The 16,696-nt window shown below is 35.1% G+C and overlaps 1 protein-coding gene across 1 annotated transcript; it reads right to left on the bottom strand.

Annotated features, from left to right (window-relative positions):
* Positions 1-9,326: 9,326 nt before the first annotated feature.
* Positions 9,327-14,405, bottom strand: LOC134802696 (uncharacterized). The gene is made up of 4 exons (XM_063775340.1): positions 14,013-14,405; positions 11,489-11,644; positions 10,599-10,691; positions 9,327-10,065 (listed from the first exon to the last, which is right to left on the bottom strand). Exons 1-4 carry the CDS (start codon positions 14,287-14,289, stop codon positions 9,890-9,892), a joined length of 702 nt encoding a protein of 233 aa, XP_063631410.1. The 5' UTR covers positions 14,290-14,405; the 3' UTR covers positions 9,327-9,889.
* Positions 14,406-16,696: the final 2,291 nt, after the last annotated feature.

Here is a 16,696-nt window from a genome sequence, read left to right as displayed (position 1 = left end):
TTTGTATGGAAACTTTTGGGACACTTTCTCCTATTATTAGGATCGATCTAGCTCATGATTCCGAGATGAAATAATTTCCCAAATTTGGAAAAAAAGAACTACAGATAGACCAAGATAAGTCTGCAACGATTCTGAAAGCACACGCAGTACAAGTGTTATTTATACGTCATAATTTCACAGAAGTTTGACGTTTAGAATAACACTTGCACCGCGTGTGCTATCAAAATCGTTGCAGACTTATCTTGGTGTAATTCTAATAGCCCAAATATGAAATTTACCTTTATGTATCTGCATTTAGAGCGGTTTCGCACTACGTCCGATCCGAACCCGTGAAAATATGGCCCGTAGTAGCCGTAGAACTATTTTTATGGTAAGTTACGCACCGCACATGTTGAATGACGGAAAGAAATCGGATGACGGAGATCGGATCTAGTGCGTAACTTACCATAGAAATAGTTCTATGGCTACTACGGACCATATTTTCACGGGTTCGGATCGGATTCGGATCGGACGTAGTGCGAAACCGCTCTTACTTTGTTGCTTTTTCTCTGTCATTATACTTACAGTTATACCATGAAAAGTAATGTCCCACCATTTTTTAATAGAATCCCAAAAGGTACAGGGACCATAGAGTAAACGATTTATTTTTTTGAACCCAAACGCTTCGACTTTTGCCTGTATTGAAAAATTGCTCGAATATAATATGGAATCTCTTTTATATAAGAATCCGTTGTCAGAAAAAAATGTATATTAATATTATTATTTCTTGGCAGTATGGTAATAGTTTTTCATAGTTTTTTCTGACTTGAAGTATAGAAAAAGTGTATAAAGTCTTTAAAGATAATTCAGGTCAAACGAATATTTTAAAACTGTCAAATAATTACTATTTACTTTGAAGGCTGTATATACTTTTTAACCGCATTATTTTAAAATGATTGTGAGTAAATGAAAATTGTATGAAATGCCCATGTCGAGCTAAAGTGAACCTTGTTGTGTGGTGTTAAAGTCGAGTGTTGGGTCTCGAGTAAGCGAAAGTGAGTTCCGTGAGCAGACTTGAGTCACGTGCAATATATAGCATAATTATTATTTTGTTTCCAATAAAATATTAAAATCGAAGCTTTGTTTTATTTCATAAGTTCAGTCTAGTGCTACTGTTACAATGTCACTAATCCGGCACTAATGCTGATACCAAAGAGCCGGATTACTGGAACTTAGAGCAAATCTGCATAAATCAGGGGTGCGAAACTCCTGACTTCGGTCAAACTCGGCTCCGCTCGGCTCAGCATTGCTCCGAGCAATTGTTAAGGTTGGCACCACTTGACTTCCTTTTGCGTGCATGACCACAGATAAGATAATCACTTGCTTTTTGACAACCCTAAATAGCCGAAAGGGATAGTGCCATATATTAGAAAGAGACAGCATGATTCGACCCTGAACCGCTGTCAAACTTCGTTTTTGTAGGAAGTTTCCTTTCTGTACGGTAGTACTATTAATTATTCTGTGATATTATTGATTTGTTTTTTGGTATGTCGTAGTATAAGAAAGAGTGGTAACTCCATACATCAGTAGCACCGACCGGAAACTCTAATCTCAACAACATAAGACTATCCGGTCTGTGCTACATCTATTGTCACTTGACAGTACTACCATAGAATAAATAATAGTACTACCGTACAGAAAGGAAACTTCCTACAAAACCGAAGTTTGACAGCGGTTCAGGGTCGAATCATGCTATCCCTTTCTAATATATAGCATTATCCCTTTCGGCTATTTAGGGTTGTCAAAATTCAAGTGATTATCTTATCTGTGGTCGTGCACGCAGAAGGAAGTCAAGTGGTGCCAACCCTAATAATTGCTCGGAGCAATGCTGAGCCGAGCGGAGCCGAGTTTGACCGATCTCAGGAGTTTCGCACCCCTGGTACTACTACTACTACCCTACTACTTAAAGTACTGATAATTCCGATACTCGATGCCAATAGAGCCAGCTTAAATGTTGGTGTTGCCAAGTGTTACCAAAGTGTTGCACTAGACTTGTTCATTCTAGCGACATCTATGACATGCCGATGTACTGACTCTACTCAACTTATATATTCGAGAAATTCAGTTTTTCAATCATGAATCTAGTATTAAACTGGATTGGGCATGAGTGGTGGGGATAACTGACAACGGGATAGTCTTACGTATCTTTCAGTAGGAGTAGCAGAGAAAGCGCTATTATTGTTTGTCCTTATCACAGTCTCACATATTTTTTGTTCCCCACCTTTTTTTTAGTATGGATAATGGTGGGCAACAAATAAATTCGACCAATCACAGTGTCGCATTTGCGTATGTTTTGTCCCTCACGGAGGCACGCGTATAATAACACTTCTATACGATCCTATTACCTTCTATGTTTTCAATAGACTATGCACCTGAGTTAATGTTCAATAGATGGCGTTCTGCTCAATCGTCAAACTACATTTCACAATCAATAAAATAGAATACAATAGGTACCATTGGGCCGATTTTTGAATATCAAGCGCTCGATTTCGTCACTCGAAAATCGGTGGAAAACGGCGAAATGCTAATTTTTGAAATACGAGCGATCGAAATTGGTAATCTAGTGGTATTGACCATTTGTTTTCAATTCTATTAGTAGAATTGAAATGCCTAGTAGTGGAGATATTATTGAACGAAATACACGAAATCGAGCGGTCGAAATTCAAAAATCGATTTCCATATCAGTAGATTCATTTTTAGGGTTCCGTACCCAAAGGGTAAAACGGGACCCTATTACTAAGACTTCGCTGTCCGTCCGTCCGTCCGTCCGTCCGTCCGTCCGTCCGTCTGTCACCAGGCTGTATCTCACGAACCGTGATAGCTAGACAGTTGAAATTTTCACAGATGATGTATTTCTGTTGCCGCTATAACAACAAATACTAAAAACAGAATAAAATAAAGATTTAAATGGGGCTCCCATACAACAAACGTGATTTTTGACCAAAGTTAAGCAACGTCGGGAGTGGTCAGTACTTGGATGGGTGACCGTTTTTTTTTTGTTTTTTTTTTTTGCATTATGGTACGGAACCCTTCGTGCGCGAGTCCGACTCGCACTTGCCCGGTTTTTTAATGCTCATTATTACTGTAAGTACAGTCAGCAGCAGACGTTGCTAAGCGGGCCAGGTGGTCAAAATCATCTTGCCGCGACTTTATTGTTAAGAGAATAAGAGCGTGTCAAGGTAATTTTTTAACACCTCGCTCGCTTAGCAACTTCTGCTGCTGACTGTACCAGAGTCCTAAGTCCTATCCTTTCTCATTGTTGAATCTGATAAGCTTTTACAAGGGAGGACCATTTTAAGGGAACTTTTGAGTTAGACCACAGAATAATTAATAGTACTACCGTACAGAAAGGAAACTTCCTACAAAAACGAAGTTTGACAGCGGTTCAGGGTCGAATCATGCTGTCCCTTTCTAATATATGGCACTATCCCTTTCGGCTATTTAGGGTTGTCAAAAATCAAGTGATTATCTTATCTGTGGTCGTGCACGCAAAAGGAAGTCAAGTGGTGCCAACCCTAATAATTGCTCGGAGCAATGCTGAGCCGAGCGGAGCCGAGTTTGACCGAAGTCATGAGTTTCGCACCCCTGGTTAGACCAAGATAAGCCTGTAACGATTTTGATAGCACACGCAGTCCAAGTGTTATTTTAAACGTCAAACTCCTATGAAATTATGACGTATAAATAACACGTGCACTGCTTGCAGACTTATCTTGGTCTAACTCCATGTAGGTAATAACAGTTTTTTCAAGTTTAGTGCAAAAATAAATACACAGTAGGCATACTTTTATTAGACACTTCTATAACTACACATGAGATGGCGTATCATTAATTTTAATAAATACAGACACTAATGTTAAAGTATAATAACGACACAACATCAAGATTTAATAATTTGCTAACAAATAATTCCAAATTGTGATTATTTTTCAAATTATTTTAATTTAGTTCTGGCTACTTGACGCTAGACGCGGGTTGCTCAAAAATACACAAAACTTTGGTGCGGTCAAAGAGAATTTCAAATTCTCTTTGGTGCGGCAAATGTGATTAGAGTTTGGCCAAGGAAAGTCTGCAACGATTTTGATAGCACACGCAGTGCAAGTGTTTTTTTAAAAACGTCAAACTTCCATGAAATTATGACGTACAAATAACTCTTGGACTGCGTGAGCTATTCAAATCGTTGCAGTCTTTTATTGGTCTAACTCTATGACATAAATTTTCATCGGTTTGCTTCTAAATAGGCATGATATCGACAATTCACAGTTATTATTATTTCTAATAGCTTTCTAAAGCTTAGACTACAACATTTATAATCTGAAAATAATAAAATAATATCACAGATGTCTACTTAGTAAATTACGTGTTTATGTTTAATTGATATTTTAAATATAAAACAAGACATTTAAGTACCTACCTACAAATTACATTGCATTTTGAAAGTATGTATTAAAGTGATATTATCCACTTGGATACGTACACAAGTCACAAGTTACTTCCTATAAACTGGTTTTCAACAAAATGTTAAACATTTATTTTGCTTTGACATAATAATGTAAATTATGTACGTACAACAATCAAATCTTTGACATTTAATTTTTACGTTTATTTATTTATTTAATCCTGTGGCATTATATTATATTTACAGATACAGTTTTTAAGTTAATTTAGACAAAATAGGTTGCGTACTAACTGGTACCCACATATTAACATATTGATTTAATAGTTGTTTGTGTTACAAGGGATCAAAATGATATATTTCCGTCAAGGGCGTACATTGAATCCTGAATGAAGCGATGGATTCTAAAGTAGAATCAAGTGTTAGGGATTCAAGTGTTAACGCCCAAGACGAAATAATTTTGATACCGTGTGACACATACTGCTTTTCACATCAACTATGAGGAAATTGTTACGTTCCAAAATATGTATTATTTGACCAAAAAAATTGTATGCAAGAAAGAAAAAATCGTGTCCTAGAACAGAAAAGTACCAATTTGATCCCTCCTAGCAGGGAAGAAAAGTGCCACTTTGATCCCTCCTGGCCGGGAATAAAAAGCCCTTTTTCGAATAGGTGATGTGAAAAGATTATTACTGGTGAGGCTTTAATTATGTGTCAATACCTAATGACGATCCGTTGCAGGGTGGTTGCAGGGCATATCGTCGAACTATAAAAAGGAGGAGGTCACTTATTTGGATTAATATTCCAAATACTAGTTGACCTACCCTTCATATAATTTTTTCTCGCCAGTTGTGTTAAAAAAAAATGAGGCTACATTGCCGAATGTGCCCTTAAACAGATCATCGGTATTTTTGTACATATTACCTACTTGCACATATATTAAAAGCTATATTAAAAAGTAATAGGGTGGAAAATGGAATAAGTATATGAAAAATAAAAATAGTAAGTAGTCCGAAAAACCTATGAAAAACGGTCTACTTTGGAATCGGTATTTTAACTAGTTAATACTAAGTTTAATATGGTACCTACCTTTTACACTAAATGTAAACGGGTATGGAAAATTCAATTTTCAGGTATGATATCCTCTATAGATAGGCTGGATACTCGCAACGCCGCTATATTCATACCAGCATTATCTTGTTTTATGAAATCAGCCAAAACTCAAGAAATCTTATATAAATTCAACAAGTACGTAGATTAAATACTTCTTAAGTCACAATGATGTGTTATGGTTTTAATACACTATGATAATCTTAATTATCTTGAAGATACATACTACACCCGCACAACAATATACATCCATTATACAAATATTTTTTTAACAGTACTACTCAGCAATAGATGGCGCTACAATCCTAGTAAAATAAAAATATTTAATAATTAGCTTCTAGTATATTCTAGAAGGCTTTGTGCGTTTTATTACATACGTACATGATGCGCGCTTTACTTATTCAATTATCATAAATAATTCCTAGTTTAGAATTTACTAGACAATAATTTATAATGAAAAATAAATATTTTCCTATTTCGAAAAAAAATAAGATTGCAAAGAACGCATAAATCAATATTCTCAAAGTAGTTATTTTTATTTATTGTAAAGCGAGATTTTTTTTTAATTAAATTTTTATTATAACACTTAAGTACAAGTTAACACTTAATAGCCTTAATAGGTACGATACTCGTATTATGATATGATATAATATATTTTCTTATAACTAGTTATTATATACTAGAGAGCTTAATATCAAACCTTATTTAAATATTTATTTGGAAGACCTTTGTGATATTGTTTGTTGTGATTATTCTTGGTTGTCCTAAACCTATCCATTCACACAATCACACACTGTCAATTTAATAAAAATAATATTTAAAAACTATTATTAAAATTAAGTGTTTTAAACTAAATAAATTGCAACTAATAAAATAAATAAAACTTACCCACCTATCTTAGGTCCCCCAGATCTGTCCCCTGCAGAAGGGTGCCCATAAAGCTGGCTACATTTTCACGCTGAATAGCTATGCCTATTCTTTGGCCTAGGAATGAGCCAGCCCCTAGGGTCACCCGTGGTTTCATAAAGTATTTTTTTGGCCCTAATATATTTTAAAATAATATTTTAAGTTTCTAAACTCAATGTTAAATAACGTTAAGTTATTACCAAATTAAGAGTCACAGGAACCGACCGGCGAAAAGGCGCTCCCATACAATTGAAGTTGCGCTCTCAATTTAAAACGACTTGCTCTGTCATGTCTCGTATTTATATGTCTTTGCTAAAAATGTCATTACAAAGAAAATAGATCTCGCTCTGGTTTCTTTATAGAGTTAGACCAAGAAAAGTCTGCATCGATATTGATAACCCACGCAGTGTTATTTATACGTCATAATTTCATAGAAGTTTGACGTTTAAAATAACACTTGCACTGCGTGGGCTATGAAAATCGCTGCAGACTTTTCTTGGTCTTACTCTACCTACTTATTACAATGTTTAGCGTCCACTTACAAATGACACTGAGAATAGAATAGTGACTGAGACAAGGGCACGACATTGGTGTGTTGATTTTAATTGGGATAGCAACTAGATTCATTAATAGTTACCCGGATGAGAGACGTTAAGAACGCGTAGACATGAAGCCGGTCTCAAATATCACTAAAAATATTGGGTAAACTAATTTCAAGTCATTGGTTGCTTTGGATAAAATAAAAGTGTATGAAGTTAAAATTATTAAAATAATATTTACCTGCTGTACTAGTACCCGACTTGTTTTTAACATAATAATACAAGACAATCAATCTTACCAGACGCATATCCCGGCCACATTCATCCCTTATTCTATTTTTTTACTTACCTATGGCTTATGAATACTCAATAAAATAATCAAATAAACAAATTGTTATAAAACAGGCGCCTCCTTTTACCTACTCTTTAAAGAGTGTGTAAAATCCGCATCCCATCCCAACAACATAGATTGAACTATTTCGAATAACTTTGAAATATGTTAAATTATTATTATACCTAGTTCTAGATTTTCTTAACCCTACGTGGTTTAATATCTACCGTTAACAGACTAGACATAGGCATACTTGTGTTGTAAGATACTTTTAGTTTAGTAGTACAATGTGCTACTACTATGTACATGTAGTTTTAGACGCTTTAGAAATAATACGAATAAATCACAAGTGGATTAATAAAGTGAGCGAAAAAAAATGTAGTGTACTTTGAGACGTAAATTGCAAACATTTAAATATAAGTTCTTTTATGAAATGTGTATTTTGATCAAATTTTATTATAATTTGTATTTGAAGTTTAATGTATAAGTAATGTATGGTGTTTGAATTTGTATCAGTGTGTTAAGGGCTAAAAGCCTGAAATAAACGATATTTTTTTAATGCTGATTTATGTAAGTATTTAATTCTATATTCTTCACACGATGTTAACTTTAATTTAAGTAACGATTATAAAAAAGGATCTTGTAGCGAGTTTTTAATTTTTTTTGGCATCTAACTGGGTAGCAGGTACCTAAGTGGTATCGACAATAAGATTAAGTTGTATTTATATATAGTTGCATTTATACTAAAGGGTAGATATTTCAAGTATCTTATTTATTTTCTTAAGTGGATACTTTCTTAAGTGTTTGCATTCTTCTATAGATAGCTTTAGTTCGAAATTTGGTTAGTTAATCATGTTCGGTACACAGGATGTGACCTACTACATTTCGTAAATTTGATTTTTATGGTTCATCATATAAGTTAGTTTGATTTTCATAGAGTTGATCTGATGCTGGACACAGGCAACCTAATTGCGTTAGGATTTGTTAAAATTGTCTTGATGAGTATTCTATTAGTTGCCTGTTGAAAGTACAGTCAGTGATAAAGGCTTGTATCAAAAATGAAAATATTGACAAAAAAAAATTATTTTATTGTTGGGCTAGTAGATGACGAAGTAGGTATCCACTTAAGAATTTACTTTTGTATGTCTTACACAAACTACTATACTAAAAACAAAACACAAATATACCTTAAAACTCACATTTTCAGGAGGTAAATGAAATGGTATCCAATATGTATGTATTTTCTATTTAGTATCGCAACTTGGTACGTGAAGCGTCTTAAACTCGAAACTATTATTATTGGTTCTAATTACTCAATTTCTTAAAAAAAAAACAATCAAAATATGACATTTTTTTATCGTTAACACGGAACTACACACAACGACATCTACTCACGGCATCTCCGTAATTACCAATTATTAAAATTGAAGAATTTAGGGAGTCAACTCAACGTCTTAATTGACTGGTAGGATTACAAATTGTAAATGAACAAAATAAAAAACCAAAATGAAAGTAAATATTTAATAAAATAATGGTTAGAACACAACATCTAAGTTACATTACGAATAAACGTATTTTTACGTAATTCTTTATAATTATTAATTTATATTGTCTTTCACACAGTATTTTTTATTTATATTATCATACAATTAAATGATATAATGTTGCTTAGCGCTATTCTTACTCTAGTGATTACATTAGTTATAATTACTGTTTTAAATGATTGATTTAGGTTTACTAGGTATGTATATGATTAAAAAATACATTTGGATATGTCAACGAATACTGACCATGAAAAATATAGTAGCTTAAGTTCTTAAACTTACCTACCTTAATTTTCATCAATTATAAAATATTTTATAATATTTTTTTTAAACAAAAAAAGAATAACTGTAGGTACTTATAATGCAAAATAATTTATAGTAAAAAGATAATAAAAAAACGAATGGTCCTCGATCCAATGCACCTTTTTTCGTTTGATACTTAATATAATGAACAAAAAAATACTGTTATTGTTACCTATATTTAAAATATATAATATATATTTAAAAAATTAAATTATATTGCACATAATTTCATCAAGCACCTAAAAACGTAAAAAAACTTTAAAATATGCTATTTTGTTTTAATTTAACACAAGGGTTTGAAATCTCTTAAAAGGTCTTAAATAACACAAAGGTAAAACTTGTATATTTTGGGACAATCAACTTTAAACGGTAGAATAAAAATAAAAATAAATAATTAATAGTGTTGGTACCATGGTTAGCTGACTTGTGGATACATGAAGAAACGGTGTCATGTTACTGACGTTACTGTCCACATACAAAATCCGTTGATGTTTGAACTTTGTAGGGCTGCGCATAACAGCGACAGAATTTTTCAAACTTATAACCTCGTTTTAATTTTCCCTGATGCTTACGAGCCTAGAGGTTGACGTGAGTGTTGGTTACTCTTGTAGGTTACAGTTGTTTAAGACTGGTCACCGCTTCCCTAGCGAGGCATGTTATTATAATTAACGTTGGCGTCGGTTGTTATCCTAGATACTGGTTACAGTTATAGGCTAGTTGTTGGTTACTGGAAGGGTGCCCGGTCGCAGTTGCAGGCGGCCCCGCCGTGCCCCTGCCGACACTGGGCGTTGCACCACGCCGTCCAGCCGTCGGAGGTTGACAGCACGAGGGCGGTTGCCACGGAACGGCCCGCCGCGGCTGCAGTAGCAGTCGTGAGGTCGGTGGAGCAGGCTGGACAACCTGGGCAGTATAATTTATGATAAAGGGCTTTACAGTTTTAATAACTCGATTGTTTGTTTATATGTTGTGAATTATGTGTCGATTAAACTAACCATTTAAAAGAGGACCCTTAGACGCAACAGGCATGCTAACAAGTTATAAGATTTTTCTCTTACGACTTCCTGAGCTGCATATGACAGAGAAAATTAACCTGATGTCTGTGTACAGTCGCCATTACATATATCGGAGCGGCCGAGGCGCTCACAAATATCTGAACACGCCTCTATTGTCAAGGCGTTAGAGTGCATTTTCAGATATTTTTGTGCACCGTGGCCGCTCCGATATATATGATAGCGACTGTACCTAATGATAAAGATCATGACCGAATCTTTAGTCAAATCCTTGCATTTTTTTAGAACTTTTTCTGGTTTATATTCTGGCAGCACCACCGAGATGCGAACCCACGATTTTTGACCTAAAAGGTTGCGGTCTGTACGAAACAAGATAAGCAGGTTAATGCAAGTTCTCTCATCTCAAGTTGTGAAGGACCTCACCTCTGAGCTCATATTTGTCGGAGCAGAAAGCAGCACAGACGACGTCCCAAGCTACCGGCAACTCCCCACTGCTGCACGCGCACAGCGGTTGACCTGTTTGACAAAATTGCATTTTAATCACAAAGATTAAAAATAAATTTGAGAAATCGTTCGTGAGATCGAGTAGTTTTCATTTCATCCTATTGCTTCTCGAGGATCTTCAGTACGACTGAACAAGCATTGCTCATATCCAACTACCTATTTCCTACATTCAACAGATTGTCGGCGTAGGGTCTTATTACTTTGCGTTTTGGTTAAGGTCAATATGGAGCAGACCGCAATATAAAATTTATTGCAGGGATAGGAATACGTGCGTCGCTCAAACACAGTCAGCAAGGAAGAGCTTCACTCCTTCTGCTCTACCGATCTTCTGTAAACGCAATCAAGCGCAAGAGTTAAAAGCGACGAGAGATCTCGTAGAAGATCTTCCCTTATAGACGGTCTTCTCCACATTGACCTTACATTCGAATAGCGACTGCAGCACTATCGCTGTTGCTTTAAGTGGTATCCAGACGGGCCTGATCAAATCGGTCGAATTGATCAGGAAAATAATTGGCGCCAATCGCATCTAGCGTCCACACGTACACAATTTAGTCACCAATTTTAGAACCATAAACAAACGCACGTACAGATCCTAGCATTCCATAGATTCTAGCTTCGAAAATTGGCATTTTTGTGTCCGCACCTCCTGATTTGATCGGGCAATCGAATCAGCGAGCCAAGTTGCTGTTTGCGTCCGCATCTCCTGATTCGATCGGTGGCGAAAAATTGACTGATCTGGATACGCCTTTACTGCTGCAGCGTTGATTCGAGCAAAGTCTTAGGTACTCAGACAGATCAATGGTACTTACCCAGTCCGTATTGACACAGTGTCGGACACACGCCCACACGAGGCTCCCCGTATTCAGCGTCTGTTATGTTTTCGTGTGGGTCTTCCATCAGGTGGGACTTGAGGCCCACTGGGATCATGTCTGCGCATGTTTCGCCGCAGGGAAGCCCGCCCAGTCCTTTACACAGAAAAATATATAATTATAATTAAATATAAAAATATAATATATAATTCCTGTGAGCCGTCCGAGAAGAGACTTCTATTTATAACTGATTTATTTTCCATAGATAAATTAAATTGTTTCACAGTGGCCACGAAATGATATTTACGGAAATACACGAAAAAAAAATGGTTAAACATGTTACGTTAAAGTCTATAAAACTCATTAAAAGCAGCGACAGACTTTTATTGGTGCGACTATAGCTTCATAGACATCTTTTGTAAACAAGATTTTTTTCGCCTAGGTAAGGCGCAGACTATTTTTGTTTTGGTCTAGTTATGCTCCGAAATCTATGGTTAAAGTTGGTAGTGGTATTCGGGTCTACATAAATTGTATACTTAGGTGTACTATTAATAAAAAGAGAGTCCCGTCGCGTTTCTTACGTCGGAATTTTTCGGGACAGAGGTTTTCTTTCACAAGCCATTTTAGCAAATTTTAGGCATTCATACCTATTTATATTTTATTTACTATTTTTATTTGTATGTACTTATATCGTTATTCAATTTAGAAGGCAGAACGGTGCCTCTTTCACAGGTATTTGTTACAACAATAACTCATACAAAAGTTTACAAATACCTAATAAACTTTATTTATATGAGATTTAAATTATAGTTTGTCAAACTGTCTCATTTCCATCATAGACATAGAGAATCATACTATCATTGTCTTACACTAGTACTAGCACCCAAAAGAAAAGGATGAGTATAGTTTTCCTGGTTCTTACTGACTGACAAATTGGTTTGACCAACTATATTATGCCTAAATTTGATAATAGAGATTTTTTACTTTGTGGGCAAGCTAAAAACCTTGTTAGAAAGTACCTTCATGTTCTGAGGGGCACGTCGATCTCTTATCAAACGACTCGGGTGATACGGGGGGCTTGAGAACTACTAACAATCAATTTGTTCACTCACTTGCTTGACCAATCTTATCCCAATTAAGGACTACTTTGGAGGGTCAAATGACAGTAATTATCTCCAATTAAAAGTAGCCTCTAATAAGTACAGATTGAAAACAGAGTGTATTTTTAATACAACAGCAAATTGAACCGAAGCGTAGATTTCAGTCTCATGATACGGGTAATTTTTTTTATTTACCCTTAACTATAGAGTTAGAGTGCAATTAATTTTTCATTTTTTTTGCGAGTGGCACTGCATTGCAATTATGACGTCAAGTCAGTAAATGTTAAGTTTATAAAAAAAATGTAATTGACCCGTTTTAATATCAATATTTAATGTGTGCCTCACGAAAGTTTTCTTATTAAAAAAAATCTTTAGTTAAACATAATTATGAAGTTGAATCATTTGGGCCAATTGGGCCTATACTAACTACCCTTAGAATATGTGGTCGTATCAATAATACACACTGTATATCGAAGAAAGAAGAAAACAGTATGAAGTCAAGTAAATATTTAAATAAGAAAATATTCATTATTGCACTAATATGTTAACTAACAAGTTAAAAAGAGATTAAGTAAATAGGACATTAAGGTAGGTATTTTATTCTATGTTTATTTAATTGTGTAGTCTCATTAAAATTTATTCATACATTATTGCATAATTAGGAAATTATCATAAATCTAATCCTAATCTAGCCTGAGGCATTGTTCCCAGGACACTGGCCGCGTTCCCCCTCTGCACAGTGAGGCTGAGTTTCATTAAATAAATAATGGTCAAATGGTAGTTAGGCTAAAATTTATTCATAACCTAAAATATTGTTTCGATCCCACGCAAGTCCCACTTTCATCGTCTAAAAAATCATACAACTTTTTTTTTTGTTGATACTCTGGCAGATATATTTACTATCTATTAATTATAGTACTTGAAATAAATAAATCAAGTGCATATTAAGGATGACCACACTAAGACTTTTAAATTTAATTAAATTTTATATATTTTGTTAAGTACATTAGCTCACATCATATACATAACGCATAATAAATATCCATTCTGAGATATAATAAGCTCTTGACAAAACGCTTAAACCAAAAAACATTGTACTAATTTAAGGGATGTTTTTCCTTTGTGCTGTGTATGTGAATTCATTGATATTTGATTATTATTATTTATTTTTGGTTAGGTATATTATAGAAGATATTTCTGATTAAAGTTTTTGTTAATATATTTTATATCAATTAATTTTTATTTACAAACAAATGAAATATGATAAAAGGGAGCATATTTTATAACACAACTACACATAAAAAGACTAGGTACTTAACTTACCGTCTCCATAATCCAAAACAAATTTCCACAAACATAAAACCATAAACACAAACACTCACATCACTTAACCGAAACCACAAAAAAAAAAAACAAAAAAAAACCTGAGTGGCACAGGTCCGAACACAGATTCTCTGTGGCAGGCACTGACGGCGCCCAGCGTTCTTTGTTCTTGCGAAACTGCGCCAAATATATCCTATTCAGTTCTCCCCGGTCATATTTCAACTGCAGAACCACCTCCGGCGTCTCTATCTGCCTCTTTCCCTCGCCGAATAGCTGCTCGCTGAATGGCTGGCCCTCGGACAGCTCGAGCTGTGATTGGTCGCCGCGCGCCGCTAGGGGTAGTAAAACGCCCAGAATGAGGGTGGAAAGGATCCTCATTTTTATCTGTAAAGAGTTTGTAAGTTTTGGTGTTTGGAGTTTTTCGTTTTCATGGATGATTTTGTTAGCGAGACGTGATTTGAATATGGTGGTCGGTTTGAGTAGGAAAAATGTAATGAAAAGCGTACTTTCGGTATACATTTAAATCAAGTACTTTTGCATTAACATTTAAAATTTTGTGGCACATAATTCGCAATAGACCCGCCAGTAATCATGATTTAATATCAGTTAATGCTGGTATATATTCATTAAAAAAATTTGAGGCCAAATATTAATTTTGCGTTTAGGTAGGTAGTGGTTAGGTACTTATGCCAAATTTGAATGTTCATGAATTTATTTAAAGCGAAATCTTTTTTTTTTTCGTGGAAGTATTGCAATCTAAAAAAAAAACACAAGTTAACTGCCCTCATTTTTTACCGTCTTTAAATAAATACGTAAAGTAATTTAGTACCCACATATTTTCAATTAAACCTGCTATTTATAAATTAATACGACTAAATACTAAATTGATATCCGTACGTAAATTATGTTTCTTTAATGAATCCTCAAGAAGTAAATAATAAAGACCAAGAAAATTATAAATACGTAGATCAAACACTTCTTACACAAAAGAAAATCATAAAATATTTTCTCAAGACATTCTTTGACTAGTCGGCATTGGCATAATACACCTCGCCTAAGTCACAACTCAAAGGCGAGATTAAAAACCTTGAACCGCCAACTTGGAAACATAAAGCCATGTTTAATTCGACCTACTTTTGCAGATTAATTCCTCTTTATCCGACTTATTATCTTACCTAATCCGAGTTGGGATTGAGTGGACCACTTTTACGCTTACATTTTGCTTTATTCTTTCTTAATTCGTAATGTTTTTGTGATTAGAACTTTATGTAGGTACTGAAGTACTTCAGCAGTATTCATTATAATTGATAAGTTTACATTCATATTTGCGCCGTTTGGCGTAGTGGGCCATAGCGCAAAAACTTTCTTTAAAGAAATGTCTCAGCGCCTCATTGACATCTCAGGTGACCGGAGGGCTGGCAGCAACCTCGGCCAGAGAATAAGCCTGGCCATCCAAAACGGTAACGCTGCCAGCCATCTGGGCACCATAACACATAAAGGTGACCTAGGTAGCATTTTTTACTTATAAGTTTAGTTTAAGATTTGTTATAGTTTAGTTTTAATTTATAACGTTTAGGTTTTTTTTTAATTTTGTTTTTTATTAATAAAGATTTTTATTAGTATTTCAGTGGATACTGTTGTGAATAAAAATATAGTTTACATGTAACTTTCATACCCTTAATGTCTTACAATTAAGTTCTTAGAGTAGAATTTGTTTTTTACGTAAATCGTGAATCATATATCATGGGTTTTTGACGACGGTTGAAGAAAGACGGTTGTCGTTCTAAATTCTTCCCGGAGCCAGTACGGAGAAGAAAGTTTGTGTCGGAACAAATATTTTCTTAGTAACGAGACTTGAAATTTCGCGGAAAGGCTTTCGCCACTACGAAAAATCATTTCTAAAAAATCTCTTTTTATTGCCCGCGAGTGTACTTTGAAGATGCGACCCGATAAAGAGAAAACTTCAGAAATATATTCTGGTGAGCGGCGAGCGAAATTGGTAAAGTTCCCGAGATTGTGAACATGCGATAAGGGCTGAAATGATTTGTCGGTTATCTTTGAGGTTTGAAATAAACTTGGCGAAAACGGGCTCTTTTGTCGACACGAGCCGCTTTAAGGATGACTCACGCCAGACCGGCCTGTGCCCTGGCCGAGGCGTCCGAAATATCATTTTCTATGACGGCTGATCGGTGATCACGTGGAGCTTTCCGTAGAAAACGAAGCGCCGGAAGCTCAGGCCCGGCCCCGGCCCGGTCTAGCGTGAGTCATCCTTTAGGCATGCTTTAAACATAGCTAAATCTAACTTGCTAAGTAATTACCTTGAAATGGGGTGAGTAGGGATTACGAGGGCAGTTGGATTATGAATGAGGTGAGGAGGGATGACAGAGGGGTAAGTTGGTTTTTATAGGCTACTGCTACGTAAATTATATGTTCTAATAACAAATCAAGCTATTATAATGTGCATAATCCCAAAGTGTCGATTCAACAATTTTCAAAACTCACCTTAGTAGGAAATCCCTCCTCACCCCTACTACGGGGTGAGCTGGGATTTCCTACTAATTCGTATTTATCTTTAAAGTTATGAAATGGAACTACACAAAATCATAAAAAAACTAAAATTCAAACAACCGGAATAATTATTATGTATAAAAATCAGTTTGCCACATATAAAAATAAAGTTTTATCGAGGTTTGAACGTCAGTTTGGTCCCTACCCACCCCATTTTACGGTAGGTAATAATAATAGCATTGAGCATATAAGATTTGTAGGTACATACTTAAAGTAC

Source organism: Cydia splendana, chromosome 25 (genome assembly GCF_910591565.1).
Source record: "Cydia splendana chromosome 25, ilCydSple1.2, whole genome shotgun sequence".
NCBI lineage: Eukaryota > Metazoa > Arthropoda > Insecta > Lepidoptera > Tortricidae > Cydia > Cydia splendana.
Note: the sequence above shows the minus strand (reverse complement) of the source record. Positions and strands in the feature narration are given on the sequence as shown.